A 17,619-nucleotide genomic window follows, 5' to 3' on the forward strand; every position below is an offset into this window, starting at 1 on the left:
GCAGTTGTCCACTTTCTTTACCATTAACTTTTTGATTCTAATGCAGTCTTTCATTCTCTCTATAGTTATTTTCTTAAACTCTCTTAGAAGTCTCTGAGCACACCCTTCTAATGGTCCATGCATATGGCTTTAATCAGCTGTGTGGGTGAGTGTTTGCTGCCAGGAGTCACACAGCTGTTACATATTTACGAGATATTGTCTGACTATACCATCTCATTGATCTACAGTACTCAGTGTGTTCTGCATTAATGTCATGAAAGGTTAAACTTTGAACATTAAAATCTCTCTGCATGAACTTGCTCTTATCCTCTGACCCCGACACCAGGGACTAAAAAAACTGTGTGAAATCTGCATCAGTCTGACAACGAAATCAAAATCATCTTCTCTGATCACTGTTGCAGGTTAAGGTAGAGTTTAGGATTTTGAACTCTTAGAATAATATCTCAAACCCTGCATATGGGACCACAGTCGTATGTCTTGAATAGCAGTCAAAAGCAGTGAGATAAAGCCATGGATGATATTGAAACGCTGGAGAGTACAAAACATGGGGACCTATTTTAATAATCTAAGCTCATGTTCTAAAGCTAATGGCGCAAGTGCACTTAGGGTGTATCCGAATGCGGAAGTTGTAGTTGTAGTGTCTATTAAGCAACAAATGTTAGCTTGTTTTGTGCAGTCATTATGGAACACAATTATTCTTTACCGATTGCAGCTGGTTCTGTCGACAAAGACAAGTCCCATAAACGTAAACGTCAACGTACGGGTCAATTTTATATATTCCAAATGTAGCATTCGATAATAGTTATGTTTATGTAAGGAAAGTATTATTGCTTTAGGTTTGTGTTTAGTTTATTGACATTGTTTATCACGTCTTGAGGGTTGTTCCATTAAACAAGATTAGAATACAAGCCAGGCTTATTTTGGTTAGTCAGACTTATTGTCGGTTGATTATGTTTCATAAAGCAAACATAAAATAGTTCAAACTCAGTTACTCTGGCAACTTATGCTGGGAAACTCGCCTGGTCCAGGGCAGGCTAACTGTCAGGCTAAGCCTGATACACAGATCCTCTAACACTGACCAATAGGAACACAATGACTGACACTCTCTCATACCATTATTTGACTTTATTAACCACTATCAGTCCAAAAATAAATATACAATAAATAAAAACAACTCAAATAAGGCTACAATGATAAATGAGACAATATAGACCTACAAACGTGTGAAAATGTATATGAAATGTTTGTTAACGTTGTTATATATATATATATATATTTCAATTTTTACATAAACAATTGATAGTATACAATATAATTTAACACGTTTGTAGGTCTATAGTGTCTCATTTATAATTTTAGCCTATATATATATATATACACACACACAATATATATCCTACTTTTCTTTTCTTATTGGCTGAATGTGTTGTGCCTAAGATTTAATTAGATAGTTTTAAAGATTTATGAATACATTTCTCTCTAGTTTTATGTAGTCTTATATTCTTTTATTTTATGGAATATTCTTTGATTTTAGAGTTGCACATATCTTTTCAAAATGTATAATTTGCTCATTTTTCATGTTATCCTCTCCATAATGTACTGTATAAACTAAATCTAACCAAACATTCTTGCTTTCTCCAAAAAAAACCTATTATTGCTTCAAAAGCTAAATTTCTCAGCATTCTAAATAAGTATACAGTAAGTCATCTTTATTAAGTAGCTTAGGTCCTAAACCCAAAACTATATTTTGTATCTTTATTATATTTGGTTTCTTAAAAAAAATATTCCCTGAATAACTTCTGTTCAATTGTTATTATTATTTTAAGTATAAAATATATGAGTGTAATGAGCTATAAGTTCACTGCAACTTATCCAACATCCTAAAGATAAATGATTATAATTAGAAGATATTTCTGGTGTTATAAAATACCGCATAGCCTATTAATTTTCCAAGCAAAATTACTATATTAGTCAGAATTATTGCGCTATTTGGCGCGCAGCAGCGCTCGTTCAATGTGAAGTTTAGCAGCAAAATGGAAATATTTGATGTAAATGGTTGCAGCTAGCATACTAATCCAAATAAGTGACAAAATAACACAAACATTTTCCTATTTACATGTTGTGATTTGTATAGTCACAAAAGTGAGTGTACAAAAAACAAAGTTACATGAGACACAGACATATTTTAACCATATAAATACTGGGAACTCTCTGAAGGCGAAGCACTGCTACTTGGGCGGAGTGATAACCGCAGCACCTGACGCGCCGTTGTTTCTTCTGTCAACAAAACCAACGTGACTAACTATCTATTAGCGGACGTGAATGGTGATCATGGCTGATTTTGAGGAAATTTCAGATGATTTTTACTTGGTATCAAATTCTATGAAACATCATGGTATTACCTGGTCTCCCCTGTTTATTGTCACAGCTCTTTACAATACAGCGAAAACCCATGATTGTAAACTACGCTTTTACTATTTATAAATTGCTGACTCTGTTACCCAAACTCTGAACGAACTCTCTGCTCCTCACCACGACGCGTCTCAGGTGCTGCGGTTATCAATCCGCCCAAGTAGCAGTGCTTCGCCTTCAGATACTGTATGTGCGCCTTCTTGTATGTGCCTGCTATTGTCTGGGGATATACACCAATGTCCCGGTCCGATGCCCGACTTTGGACCTAGGAATGCGATGGAAAGTGTGACATGTGTGATGGCATGTAGGCCTTCCAGTCGACGCAGTGATGGGAGCAAACATCTGTCCATGAGTGTAGCCGACCTAGGTGAAGGAATCCATGGAGACATTGAGAGAACAGAGCTGGGCTTGGGAAACACAACGGTATCCCTTGATGAGTGCAAAAAACCCATGAATTCTGACCCACAGCTCTGTTCAGTTCAGTCACCCTATGCGGTTTTGGAGGATGCCTGCAAGGTTAAGCCAAATGTGGATTCATTCCTTTCGACGAGGGGACTTCACTTGCTCCATCTTAACATCAGAAACCTTCTCCCCTAAAATCACAGAGATACGTCTCCTCAGTAACAGCAATAAGGTGGGACTTTTTTGTTTTACCGAGACATGGCTGGACGACTCCATTAAGGATGCTGAAATTGAAATAGAGAACTATTTTTTAATCAGGAGAGACCGAAACTGTAAAGGTGGAGGTGTGTGTGTCTATGTGAGATCAGACATTGGTTTTAATCAGAGAACAGACTTGAATAATGACCAAATTGAAGCGGTTTGGTTAAATATTATGTAGCCAAAGAGCAAGCCTATTTTAGTTGGAGCATGTTACAGGCCACCTGACAAAACAATGTTTTATGAAATTCTGAAAGAAGTTTGCTCAAAGTGTATGGACTTTGTCAAATCGGAAGTTATCATGATAGGAGATTTTAATACTGATATTCGAAAAACTGACCTTTCTGGCTATAAGGCGTTAATGAATTTTTGTCGCTCATTTAGTTTACATCAGCTGATCAAAGAACCAACACATGTCTGTTCTTCCACTCAAACTATTATTGACCTTGTTCTAGTGTCAGAAAAGTCTAGGATAACAGAAAGTGGGGTAATTAATTATGGATTGAGTGATCATTCTATTGTTTTCTGTACTCGAAAGATCAAGAAAGCAGTGCTCAATTGTCATAGCTCTATAAGAATCAGGTCGCTGAAAAGGTATAGCAAAGCAGCACTTGATGACTGCTTGAATTTAATAAACTGGTCTGCTGTGTTGCAATGGAAGTTGATAAAGCATGGTGCTCATTTAAATGTATGTTTTTAGAAGTTGTAGACAAATTAGCCCCTTTTAAAGTAGTAAGAGTTAAACAGAGGACAGAACCCTGGATAAATGATGATATTCTCGAGGCAATTAGGATGAGAAATAAGAAGTATGACACATTCAAGAGAAACAAGGATGATCAGAATTGGGCAGAGTACAAAAAGGTGAGAAATGAAGTGAGCAGATTAGTGGTCAATGCTAAAAAGGCCTATTTTAATGAGAAATTTGTGGAATATAGAAATGATTCGAGTAAGTTATGGAAGTCCCTCAAGCAGCTTGGCTACAGTAACAGGTTGAAAACAAAAACTAGTAACATAACTCTTGATTTGGGGAATAATGTCACAGCAGAAAAGTTGACAGTGGCAGATAGTTTTAACAACTACTTCTCATCAGTTGCTAGTAAACTGGTGGAAAAACTACCTGTCTAGTCAGGGCAGTACGGTGAAAGTCACATCTTTAACTTTTACTCTCAGCAAGAGGTCAAAGCAGATGGCTTCTCTTTTGAAAAGGTGTCAGAGGCAGTTGTACTTGAGAAGCTTAAAAACCTAAATAGCTCAAAAGCCACTGGCTTCGACAATATTCCATCTAGATTCTTAAGAGATGCTGCTGAGGTTATAACCCCATGTATCACCCATATCATAAACATGTCTATTGAGCAAGGATATTTCCCTAATGATTTCAAGCTTGCCAGAGTAATACCACTTTACAAGAAAGGGAGTAAATTAGACCATGGAAACTATAGGGGCAGCTCTACTGATTTTGTACCTCCTAGAGTTAAGAGTAATTTAGGCAAAGAGTCCTTTTTATATGTAGCAACAAGCTTGTGGAACAGGTTGCCAGGAAATCTAAAGATGACCAGAAGTTTAGTAGGTTTTAAGCTGTCACTGAAAAAATGGCTCAGATGCCAATCTTAGTATGACAATATTTTACGGTTTTGTCTTGATGGTTCTATTTAATATATATATATATGGATGTAATGATTGATGCTTGATTTGTTGCCACTTGCTCTGTCCCCCCTCCCCCCGGGACCACAATGGAAATAAGCCCTAGGGCTTTATTGTTATCCTGACTTTGTTTTGTTTCTTTTTAATGTATGGTGCAAAGATGTATCGTATTTTAAACAAAAAGGGTTAAATAAAATCAATCAATCAATCAATCAATCAATCAATCCTGTGTTCTAATCGACACACCATTCTGGTAGCACTCCTCCTTAACTAGCCAAACACTAAATATTACACATATAGTAAATAATGGTTCAAAACAGAAAGAAATACGAAGATAATACGAGGCTTAGACGAAGCTTACAGCCACAAACCAACTCGCAGCAGCAGCAGTCACAGCGAGGCAGACAGGAGCACGAGGCATAGTTACAAAATATGTGTTTAAGCAAATTGAGAAAAACTGTAATTTGTAATAGAATAATTCTGCAAATAATGTATATATTTCAGTTGAAGAAACTCTGGTAAGGCTTGTCAATGGCTCCGGGCCTCATGAGGGTCGAGTGGAAGTGCTCCATGAGCTTCGATGGGGGACAGTGTGCGATGACGTTTGGGACATAAAAGATGGAGACGTTGTGTGCAGGATGCTGGGGTACCGTGGTGCCAAAGAAATCCACAAAACAGGCCGGTTTGGACAAGGTCAGAGTCATTATAAGGTTAAGGTAGCAAAAGATGCTTGCAAATATTTACTGCACTCAACAGTACTATCATGGGTTTAATTGCTAGGCAGTGTATGAAGTCATTATATGTATTGTAGAACTCAAATGTACTTTGGATAAAAGCATTTGTCAAATGTGTACAATGCATTGCCATTGTTCTATGATATTAAACCATAAAGATTGAAAAGATGTAAGAGATACATTTTTGACAGTTTTCTTTCTCTTTTAGGCACTGGGTTAATCTGGATGGATGATGTTGCTTGTGTTGGTACTGAAGACTCTATTCACCAGTGTAAGTTTTCAGGATGGGCGAAATCCAACTGTGGTCACGTAGAAGATGCAGGAGTGACCTGTAACATATAGCCTGTTTCAAGTCTGCAGAATGGACCATTAACCTCTAAGTGTGGATGATTTACTGCAAGCTCAGATGAAGCAGTATTGTGTCACTCTACACAGCAGAAGACTTATGAACTTGACTGTGGGAGAGTAAAAGGCTCTCCCTTTTACAACAAGTAAAAGGCTTGTTGTGGGTCAACATACTGTACCAGCAATGAACTATTACCCAAATACTCCAGCCACATCATTCAGACAGGGATAAAAACAATATCCCACATCTAATAGAAAAGTGTGTATGTACAGTATGTGTGTGCTCTATGCTGCTGCTTGTGTGTTTATAAAAAATATATTTTTTAATGAAAGCCCAGCTGCAGTTTACATTCTGTACAGATAGATGCATTTCACTTTCCAAAGACTTTTATGAACACATTTTTGAATGCTATTATATATATTTTTATAACATTTAACTCATTAAGGATTTAAAAGGCTTGTGTAGTTGCAAATGTGCCTTAAAATATAACTTTGACCATAACATGTCATGACATGGTCAGCAATTGTATACCTCAGTTAATGGTGAGTACCAATTACAGTCTGTATTCATTGTTCAGTAGCTTCATTATAATACTAAACTATCAGTTTTGGTAATCTTGATTGTACAACAATAAATTATTTACCTATTTTAGTGATGAATTATCCAGTTTGAATAATGCAAATGATACAACAAAATAAAATATATTATAAATCACAGTTTTTAAGAGTGATAACATGCTATATAATACACTAAAGCCTTGTAAAGCCCGGCTAAATCGAACCAATGGGGGCAGTCGATCAGCGGGTGAAGGTCTCTGCGCGTTAACGTCTTTCCTTTTACGCAACAGAACAAGATTAAATGGAACAAATTTTCTCATATGTATTTTCTCGTTATGTCATCTGACTCCATAAATGAAAATGTTTTAATGATATCCGTGCATCATTAAATGTGAGCGAATGTTTGACTATTCTTTTTAACTCTAATGAAAATAATGTCAACATAAACATAATGGTACTAAACATAATACTCAATGATAATCATTCACATTAAACCATATATATTCTTGTGTGAGTTTTACAGATGGTACTCAACCAGAATGAGACTTTTACCGCCGCCGTTCCCGCGGCGGTAAAATTGCGGGGGTGTATTTGCTGGCTTTGACCGCTAAGAGGCGCTACAATCGCAGACTTTGAAAAGTGTCAGTTTATTCTCTCTATTGTGTAATCTGCCGCCGCGCCGCGGCTCATTGAGAGTGATTGAAATGTGGTAAAACAGATCAATTCAAGTTAAACATGTAGCCTAGTTAAATGAATTCATATAATCACAAGACTGAAATTAAATGTAGGCCTAATACATTTAATAAATAATGAAAACATTTCAACACAAAACATTGCAATAGAAAAATATTAGGCTACATCAATGAGGCTTTGCAAGAGCAACGTCTCATCAGCGGACCGACGGTAGTGCAGTGGACAACGCAACAGCACGAGCTTCACGGAGCTTCAAGCGATGCGAGATCGAATCAGCTTTGGCTGACAGCGTTAAATGTTTTACCATTCTTAATGCTTAGATGGGTAACTGTTTATTGAAGTCAAGCGTTTTGTTTAATTATCAATGGCACATTACAACATAAATTTGCTACTTTCCAGTAGAGCCGCTGCACAGACGACAAAACTGATGAAGGAAGATTATCAGCCGATCGCGTCAGAAAATGAAAATGGAAGCTATCTTTAATCTGCTAAATTATTGTTTTGTGAATCATCCACGAAATTGAGATGACTGACAATTGATACCCGCCATAGCAAAGGAAGACATTTTTAAAAACAGATCTGGACATTTCAAGGTTTAAATAAAGTGTCGGGGGCAGTTTATTTATTTAAAACAGGGTTGCATCGAGTTAGAGTTTAATAAGTAAGAAACAGAATCTTATTCTTGCAACATTTTAAATCTGTATTGCCAAAGAAATTGCAGCTAAATAAACAATTAAAACAGTAGGCTATAGTCTACAAAACGAAAATAGTTCAAAGCAACATAAATTAAGATTTTCTTTGCTTCTCTCTCGCGCTGGATCTCTTTTATTTTAGTTTATTTAGTCTCCCTGCACTGCGCGCGCCGGGTCTCTCTCGACATTAAACAAGATTTCAGGGTAAAACCCCATTATACAGCTGATAATACTGATGTCGCTGTGTGTCATCCAGACAAATCACGAAAAAAAAACTGTAACATGATTGAGTCTTGCTTCAAACAGAATGCCTGGTTGAATTCACCGTACAATAAAACGAGGTGGATCGCGAATAAGCGCTGTAGGCCTATCTGCTGCTCACTTGCATTCGTTTAGTTGGCAAGAACGCGTTTCGTCGATAGTTCATGTTTAGATAATGCCAGATTGTTGACACACACACTACTCAAACGTGTTAAAATTCTACAAAACCAGTTGAAACAAATGGATTGAACACTTCAACTGAAAGTGTGTGTGAAACCCCTTTAAATAGGCTACAATAGCCTACATAAAACTACAATATTTATAATTTAAGGGCCTACATTTGGACACATCGAGAGATTTATCTTTAAAAGTATTTTGCCTTTGCCTGGTCATCAGACTCACTCTCCATATGAAAGACGGAACATTAACATCTCCTGAACCCCCAACCCCCCACAGGCGATCTGAGCTCGAGACCGACTCAAAACAAAGAGAAGTCGCAATTCACACTTAATTCTTGACATAGCATTAGGCTAGTAAAGTGTTGATAATGAAATAATTTAATTATTTAGGCTACATGTAGGCTAATAGGCTAATATTTCTGTCATAAAAGTTTATTAATAAACATTTAATTATTTCAATAATTGAAGAAATAAAACGCTACCTCGGTTTGGGCCAGCTTTTTCCAAGCAAGCCTAAATACAAACGCATGTTCATTTGTTCAAACGCATGTTCATTTGTTGTCATGAATACAATGTTCAACTCAATGTTAAATTCCACGGGGATCTTTGGATCCTTACAACCAGGGTGCGCGATTTGTGAATTATCTATTTTTTTTTTTATATATATATAAATCTCGAACCACAGTGCTTTGTGCTGCTGCTAAACTAAATAACATTTATATAATATTTATGAACTTAAATGAAACAATATCGCAACATTTCGACAAATAAATTATCTGATCTATTTTTACAATTTAATTCAGGGCGATTTAGCCTAGACTACATTTAATTATAGCGAGATTTTCACCCTTGTCCGTTCATCATTGGGAAGCGCTCACAGCTTTTGAGTAGATCTGCACCTCTCGGTTTCATACGGATTACCTAATCAGATAACATTTATTAAATATTTAGACATTTAAAAGCTTTAGACATAGCCGATTTCTTATCGTGACTGAGCGGAGGAAAGTGGCTTTCGGTTCATTTTTGTGACGCGCAGTTCGGAGACATGCAGAGACGACAGATAAACTTTTGAATAAAAGTTTGAATATGAATACAAGTTTACAGTTTTGACCGAGGCTAGGCTACTCTGATCTGTATGACTAAAAAACTACGGAGTAGCCTAACTGGCCTAAGTTATTTTAGCTGTCTGTTATGAGAAAAATAAATCCAAATGAACGCGCAGCCGCGTCTGCCGAACACTAATTCAACATGCCAGAATACCCGACTTTAGAACAATGGATCGCGCCACTCGGTGTGGTGTGCCAAAATACTTAATTAAAAACTTCAATATTTCATTCAAAATAATCTCAAAACGCTTTGTGACATTTTGAAAGCCGTGCATGCATTAAGGCACTGGAACCATGAACTGAAACTGGTTCTGATTTTATTGTTTGTCGTTTAAACGTGCCTGTTGCATATCTTTATTTTATATATTTTAAATGGTCTATTGGTGAAGTAATTTGGTTACTGTGGAGGGAGGGGGGATTAAAATAATTCAGCAGAAGCAGGGATGTTTAGACCAGAAGGAAATCCCCGTCCCCCCTGGCAAATCGCACCTTATTAAAACCATGTTTTACAAACTCTAGGCTATATGAACCAAAAAAAAGGCTATCCTGTATAAAAAAATGTTTTGTTTGTTTGATTATCTGCATTAATAATAGGCTATGACATGCATTAATAGGCTAATATAAAATGTACAATAATCTTTGTTTGTACGGGATTCGAACCCGTGTCATCCATATGAACGATACGTAAGTTCTACCACTCGGCCATGAATAGCTATTTAAAAATGCCCGGTTTATCCAATCTCTTCCAGAAAAGCGCTCATCATTCGTCTCATTCCTCAGTTGAGTAGTAAACAAATAATCAGCTTCTTTGCACCTAATTTATTTTTGTTCGTTATTTTTGTTATTATTATTATTTTATCACGCTGCTCCCAACGGGCAATAGGCTTATGTCGCCCACCGACGTCTAGGCTACAATATGAAATAAAGGCTATTGTTCTCGTCTCTATTTTAAAATTATGATTCTATTTTTCTGTCCTAAACAATGTTCTATAGTAGCCTATTTCATCTGTTAATTGACATTAACCCCGCTTCAGTGGTGTAGTCTAGTTTTTTGTAGTGAGTATACTGTGACTCCCCGCCTAACCCGCCTCATACTAACCCCGTCCCATCACCCCATAAGCACCACCACTCTCACTAATGCATACAGTAGCCTATCTATGCAACGACATGTAATTGAGTGCATTATGAGACTAAGTGTTATCAACATGTCAATTTATTATAAGCAACACAAGACTTTAACAGCCAATGACATTTACAGCTGAGGAGACTGGACTGATTTTCTACTGTTTAGTGTTAATCACCATTTAACTTAACAGTTAAGAGCTACATTTAGCCTTAGATGTTATATGAATATGGTCCCTGAAGCACATGTTTTATCAGCTGACAATAATAATAATAATAAAAAAAACATTATAGGCTCAAATACATATTTACTTTTAGAAATTGTGCTTTTGAAAGAAAATGGTGTTATTGTTTTGGCAAGTTTACTGTTTAAATTAAAATATGTATAAAAATTTGTGTGATAGCTATTCCTTTTTAAAATAAGTTTTAATAGATTTCATTATTATTATTATTTTACAGTACATTTTACAGTGCAATTTCTTTCATAATTTCTTTGAGTTTATACCGAACTTTTATTTTGACAGGTTGTCGTAAAGACATTACAGTTTCTGTGTGTGTATGATAGCCTACGAATGAATGACGGTAGTTTTATCAAATGAAATGGTGAAATTCTCTCATAGCAGCAGCTCTGTGATGAAGTTCACATGTGTAGCCTACATCATGTCCTCATAGCTACAGTGAAGCACTGAAAACACCACGAGCGTGAAGTCACGCGTGCTTCAGTGTGTGTGTGTAGTAGAGCACACATTGAGCGCTCATTCCCAGAGACGCGTTGAACAACTGCAGTCTCTTTGAGTTTTTAATATTCACAGACACTAGTCGAGATTTGATTAATTGTACAGCCCTACTTTTGATTTATTCGTTCAAAATATGACCAAATTCCGTGACGTTCTGCTTTATACAGTTGTGAGTGGATTCCGCGATTTGATCTGTGTCCATTGCAAACACAGACGCGGTGAATTTATGAATGAAAGTGTGAAAGTTCTGTCTCGAAGTTGTTACGTATCCTCACGCTTTTTTTAGTGGGTATACGGAAATACTTGGCATTTCCTAGTGGGTATACGGCGTATACCTGCGTATCACGTAGACTACACCACTGCCCCGCTTACATTTCAAAATACGGCAATAGCGGCTGTTTTGCACAATGTCCCTCTGCGCCACCTGGCGGTCATTTCGCGAATGACTTTGAAATGCGACTGGATTATTTTTACCGCGGTAGTTTCGCCGCGGTGCCTGTCGCGGCGGTAATAGGCATTCTGGTTGAGTACCATCTGTAGATGTGCATGAGAGAGAGAATTAAATGTAGATTAGGTGAGACTGCATGAGGGGGAGGTCAAATGTTAATTTCCAGCAAGGTCCTTTGTCTTATTGAGCAGTGGTCGTTCAACCAGTTTTTCCAGTCTTACAGCCTTTTTTAAATAGTTTAACAAAAATGATTAAGGATGTTTTTACTAAGCTTTTCCTTCAGCCATTTAGATGACTACGGGCTTGATTTGCTTAATTTGGATTTCTGCTGATCAAAGTCAAATTAGTGAATGGAAGGATATTTTGACCAGTTAAATCTTTCTCTGATCTTTCATTGTGCAACATGTCTTCTTTACTCTGTTAAAAGTGCTGTAAGTAAATTTCTGACGTCAACCACGTATATGCTCTTTCTTATACTCTGCCCTCCAAAAACATCTCAGAAATCTGAAATATCTGAATCCTTTAGATTCACATACAAAGAGAGACTGAAGGCAACTTCCCTGATGTTTACTCTAGTGCTGTCACAGAGAGCGGTATTTTCATCTTGGAGTGATTTTTGTGTCTTCATGGACATCTGTACAGTAGTTCCGGGCAGCCCATGTGCACACGTCCATTCGATGGAATGAAAAAGACTGGCCATTGAGCCCGTGGGAACGCCTTCAGCTAGAAATGTGTGAGGACATAGTTTACATGGCCATGGAGTTCCTTGTCATCAGCACATTTTGATGGTCATCTATGATCTCCATTCTAAATGGCCCGAGGAAGTACAAGCTGGGATAGTCACGTCACAGATTATCACACAGATGTCAGGAACCTCAATGCCCCTACAACAGCCAGGATCTGACCTGCAACCACCTCTGCCAGCATCTGAGCCTCACCCTCTCTTGCCACTACTTGATGTTATCAAGGATGGCCAGGATGTGCTGCCAAAGTCCGGCCCGGGGATGAATTTCAAAGGCCCGCAGCTTAAATAATTAATAATTAATAATTAAAAAAATAATTAATAAATCATGCAGTTTCACAGCGTCAACAAGGTGACAACACTAGATTTAAGTGAAACAAAGAGCTGATATTCTTAACAACACTGACAGGGAAAACAGGAGGAACATTGTGCGACAACAATCACTTTTCAATCCACAAATCACAAACATTTACCATGGATTTACTGTAGTAACAATTACTGTAAACATGGTATTGTGGAAGAAATGTGGGTTATCCTATTCATATAAAATGTTATTAAATTAATGTAGACATGCTAATTTTTAAAGCAGTAATAAAAAATAGGGTAAATTACAGAAACCAATGGTTATCTTTAATAAGAGTAGTTCTAACTCATAAAGAATTTACATTTCGTCCCCTTGGAATTATAAGGTTCTATCTGACATTTTTGTCAAAATTGAGTTATTCACATATTCTTATTCTGTGACAACTTATTTACATTATGTGATGTTGTTTTTTAAGTTGTGTACATTTTGGAACTTTTTATTTAGAAAATAAAAAGGTTCTTTCTATACAGTCGAATGGAATGCAAAAACTTTAAAGCTCAATATCTCAAAACCAGTCAGAATGCAGATAGAACCTTATAATTCCAAGGGGACGATTTTACCTTTAAAAATTAGGTTTCTAAAATTTTATAGATGTTAATGTTTGTGTTAATGAAAATAAATTTACATCAAGCTAACTCAAGCTATACTGTCAAATGTGTATTTCCAAGAGACAAATCATTTAGGCTAATATATATACAGTTGTGGTTAGAATTGTTGGCATCCCTGGTAAATATGATCAATATAAAATAAATAAATCTGCATTGTTTATCCTTTTAATCTTTCATTCAAAACATTTGCAAAAATTAAACTTTTCATTAAAGTAAAATAATTGAAAATTGTGGGGTAAATCACAAATTATATATGTAAGGGATAATGTACATCCAGCCGGTTGTTCTCTCAAAATAAACCCAGACAGGGTGATGAGGACTTTTCCATTAGCCTGAAGGGGGTTATTTTGTTTTTAGTGCTACTTGCCACATAAGTAAATAATTAGACACGAAATATTGATTTGAGTTGAAATATTTTTTTAGGTCTTTTCAATGCAAATCTTCCGCAGAGAGAGCAGTTGCAGCGCGGCAAGTTCAAACTAGACGGACATTAAACAGTTTACAGTCATGCAGATTATTACACAGCATTTTGCCACATTAATAATTATGGAAATAAGAGATATATGGCCCTATCATACACCCGGCGCAAGGGAGGGCCAAGCGCGACGCAAGTGTCTTTTGCTAGTTTCAGCCTGACGCAGTTATAATTTTCACGTCCTGCACCACACTGTTTAAATAGCAAATGCATTTTCCGCCAATGGGCGTGCTGGTCTGAAAACGAAGTGTGTTCGGGCGCATTGTCGGCGTGTTGCTATTTTGAGGCATCTGAAATGGACTGCGCCATTGACCAACTGAAACCTGGTCTAAAGTCAATGGCGCAATATTATTATTTTTTTATTTAAAGAGCGCGTTAATAATGTGAGCCTATAGGCGGGTACAACACGTGCGTACACTCAGTTTATTACACACACAGGGACACGCAGCAGCACACAAACCAGCCAAATATTAAAATTAATAGGATTACACAACGCAAATTCGTACGAATTTGTACAAGTGATTAAAAGGTGGCTAATTTGTACGAATTTGTACGACCTCACTCGTACGAATTTGTACTATTTGTCTAAACCCACGTGATGGGTAGGTTTAGGGGCGGGGTCAGGGGTAGGTCATTCGTATGAATTCATACGATTTTGGCAAATCATAAAATATGTACGATTTAGCAAAAAACGTACAAATTTGTACGAGTGAGGTCATATGAATTGGTACGAATTAGCCACCTCGTAAAATTCGTACAAATAGCCGTGAGATTGGGTTGGATTACAATATAAAATATTCATATTGTGTACATAAAGATATGGTGGACTCCGGCTTGTCCCGTAGATGGTCTGCTAGCGCTTTAACTTCGCGCACGAGAAGATCCATTTCCTCTCTGGAAACGCGTTCAGTTTTTCCGCTTGCCAATTGCGCCATGTAAATAGTGAAATGCACAGATGCACAGATAATCTAATGCACAGATAATCATGTGTGTGTTAATGTATGACTCATGAAGAACTAAACCATTCATTAACGATTACTGCATCAGTAACTAATAAAGATTCTAAATGATTAATAGATTAAGTAATATATAAATTTTTAATAATTAAATGTGTCATAATGTATTAATTCCTTAATAACATATTTTATTAACTAATAGTGTAAATTAATGTGTTTATTACCACAATGGGTTGAAGCCATGTACTTCAACTTCGAATTGTCTGCTTTAAATAATCATTAGCTAATGATTTGCAAATGTATCATTATGTTGTGACTTTACTTGTTGAGGCACATGACTATTAACTAGCAGTTCAGTAATATGTCATTTTGGTTTTGACATCCACACTAAGCCATGATTTCAAATTCCAGCCATCTGCAACCAAGATTTCACTGAGTCCGATGAACTGCCGCAACAAATACCTTGTTGTTCATGGCACAATAATATATCAGGTTAAGCTTGAGGTCGTGGTACACTGAGAACATGCAGCCGAGCACTGCTATTTCATAACAATGTGTCTAGACTGGACAAAGACAATATAATAACGTCCATTATGATACTACACTGGATGCGGCGCGACGCTACACGACAAAACCCTGACAGTAAACTGATGCCACATTCTATTTCTGACGTAGGGCCTACTCCAAACTCTTGCGTTTGTTCTGTTACGAAAGACAAATGGACTTGCAATGGTCTATCATGTCCAGTGTAGACAGCTGGTCTCGTCCAGTTTAAACACAGTGTATAAGCGGTCAGGAGTTCAGATTGTGTGCTGATATTTGTGTGCAGCCCAACTTACTCATCCTTCAAACACATTCTCTGACATTACATTCACTGCATGTGCAAACTGTCAAAACCCATAAATGGCATATAACTTAACAATTAGTTAATAGTCATGTGCCTCAACAAGTAAAGTCATAACATAATGATACATTTGCAAATCATTAGTCAATGATTAATTAAGTTAATAAAATATGTTATTAAGGAATTAATACATTATGACTCATTTAATTAACAACAATTAATATATTACTTAATATATTAATCATTTAGAATCTTTATTAGTTACAGATGCAGTAATCATTAATGAATGGTTTCGTTCTTCACGAGTAATACATTAACACATGATTATCTGTGCATTACATATATACTGTATATATATATATATATATATAAACACCATTTCCAGAAAAGCTTGGACATTTTGTCAAATGCAATAAAATCAAGAATCTGTGAACCTTTATTTAAAGCTGAAGTCTCATAAGATTTTTTTATCATATTCACTAAAACCGACACTATATGCTTTGACAGAACAACATAAAACGGTTTTAGAAAAAAACCTACACTTCTACCTCCACCTGGAGCCTGCTATTTGTTTAGCAAAAATCCACCGCTCCCGGTTCTTCTGGTCCAGTCAGCGCAGGGCTGTGTGAGATCTGACTGTCAATCACAGTTCATGCACACACCACAGATCCCCCCTCGGGATCGTTACTCAAATGTTACAATATCACATGTACACGCCTGAAGTTCGCAGCTGTGTTGGATTGTACAAAGCGTGATGGCGGAGATAAAAAGTGCACATGCACTGACGAGCTTGCGAACTCGATGGGAGGGTGCCGGCGGTAGTGGGGGAGGGACATGAGAGTTGCTATGGCAACGTCGCTGTCTACGTGCTCGCAACATTGTAACAACGTCGAAATTGTAAGACACGACAGGGCTGTAACGTTGTTGCGCGACATTCAGCAACTGTAAGACGTGACAGGGCTGTAGCAACGTTGTTGCGCGACATTCAGCAACTGAGAGACAACGTTCTGACCATTTTTTTTATATGCTGCTAGATATGCCTATAGATATCCCCCATTTAGCATTTTGTTAGATAATTATATACTTTTTAAATATTGTTTATCATTATTATTTAATGGGGCTATCCGTAAATTAGCCTAATTATAATAAACACCTAGCCTGGCTAACATCAGACCACATTGAACCACATGTTCATTTTCTCATATTTGAGGCGTGGCTTACGAATGCCCAGAGCCGTTTATTGGGCGCTACGAATGTCTATCAAATGCACCTGTACGTAGCTCATAGCCAATCGTTTCAATTATACCAGATGACGTATGTAGAGCGACAAATTCAACAAGCAAGAAGAAGACGATGGGTCATAGATTTATGTGTACACAATGGCGTTCAGCAACTATTGCCGTTTGTGCAAGACAAACATGAGGATAGAAGATAAATCTGCAGTTCACAAACAAACTGCTTCGGTGTGTCGCATAGACGTCGTCATTGTCTTCATGCTCCCTCCCCATTCTGTGATTGGTCCCTTCGCTGAGGCGAAAATCTAGTTCATGGAATTCAGGCTGCCTAGCAGCGTGAGTAAAAAAGCGCTACACGCAAGGCAACATGGGGAAACCCAGGCTAATAAACACCTGCAAGTGTACATTTTGAAGAGTAAAAATTACAGAAGGTTTCATTAATTCAGCTTTATTAAAACTGCATATGGCAATCAAATTGCACTTCCAAAAGTCATACATTTGTGAAAAAAGAAAAACACGAAATACACGAATATAGAAATTTATTTTAAGTATAATAAATAAACCATAAAAAGCAAAGGCAGATCAGAACATTTAATTAACAAAACCGGGATCTGTATATGGCAGACAGTAGAAAGCCGGCCGATAAAGGTCGGTAACCGGGGAAACATCCACAAATCCAGAGGAGCAAAAAAACTAATGAGACTAAATAAAACAGTGCGAGCGAGGCTACATTAGTCACATTAAATTAAAGTTGTAGGTTGTGTTTGATTGCTGAGGCTAAATTAAACGCAATAATGAGCCCAACTG

At 37.0% G+C, this 17,619-nt stretch overlaps 1 protein-coding gene across 1 annotated transcript in view; it reads left to right on the plus strand.

Annotated features, from left to right (window-relative positions):
* Positions 1 to 12,039, plus strand: part of scara5 (scavenger receptor class A, member 5 (putative)) — a 69,081-nt gene extending 57,042 nt beyond the window's left edge. Inside the window, exons 9-11 of the mRNA XM_079583966.1 lie at positions 5,218 to 5,406; positions 5,656 to 6,876; positions 11,681 to 12,039. Coding sequence (XP_079440092.1) covers positions 5,218 to 5,406; positions 5,656 to 5,789 — 323 coding nt within the window. The 3' untranslated portion in view covers positions 5,790 to 6,876; positions 11,681 to 12,039. The remainder of the gene's footprint in view (positions 1 to 5,217; positions 5,407 to 5,655; positions 6,877 to 11,680) is intronic.
* Positions 12,040 to 17,619: the final 5,580 nt, after the last annotated feature.

Source organism: Phoxinus phoxinus (genome assembly GCF_949152265.1).
Source record: "Phoxinus phoxinus genome assembly, chromosome: 16".
In the NCBI taxonomy this organism is placed as follows: domain Eukaryota; kingdom Metazoa; phylum Chordata; class Actinopteri; order Cypriniformes; family Leuciscidae; genus Phoxinus; species Phoxinus phoxinus.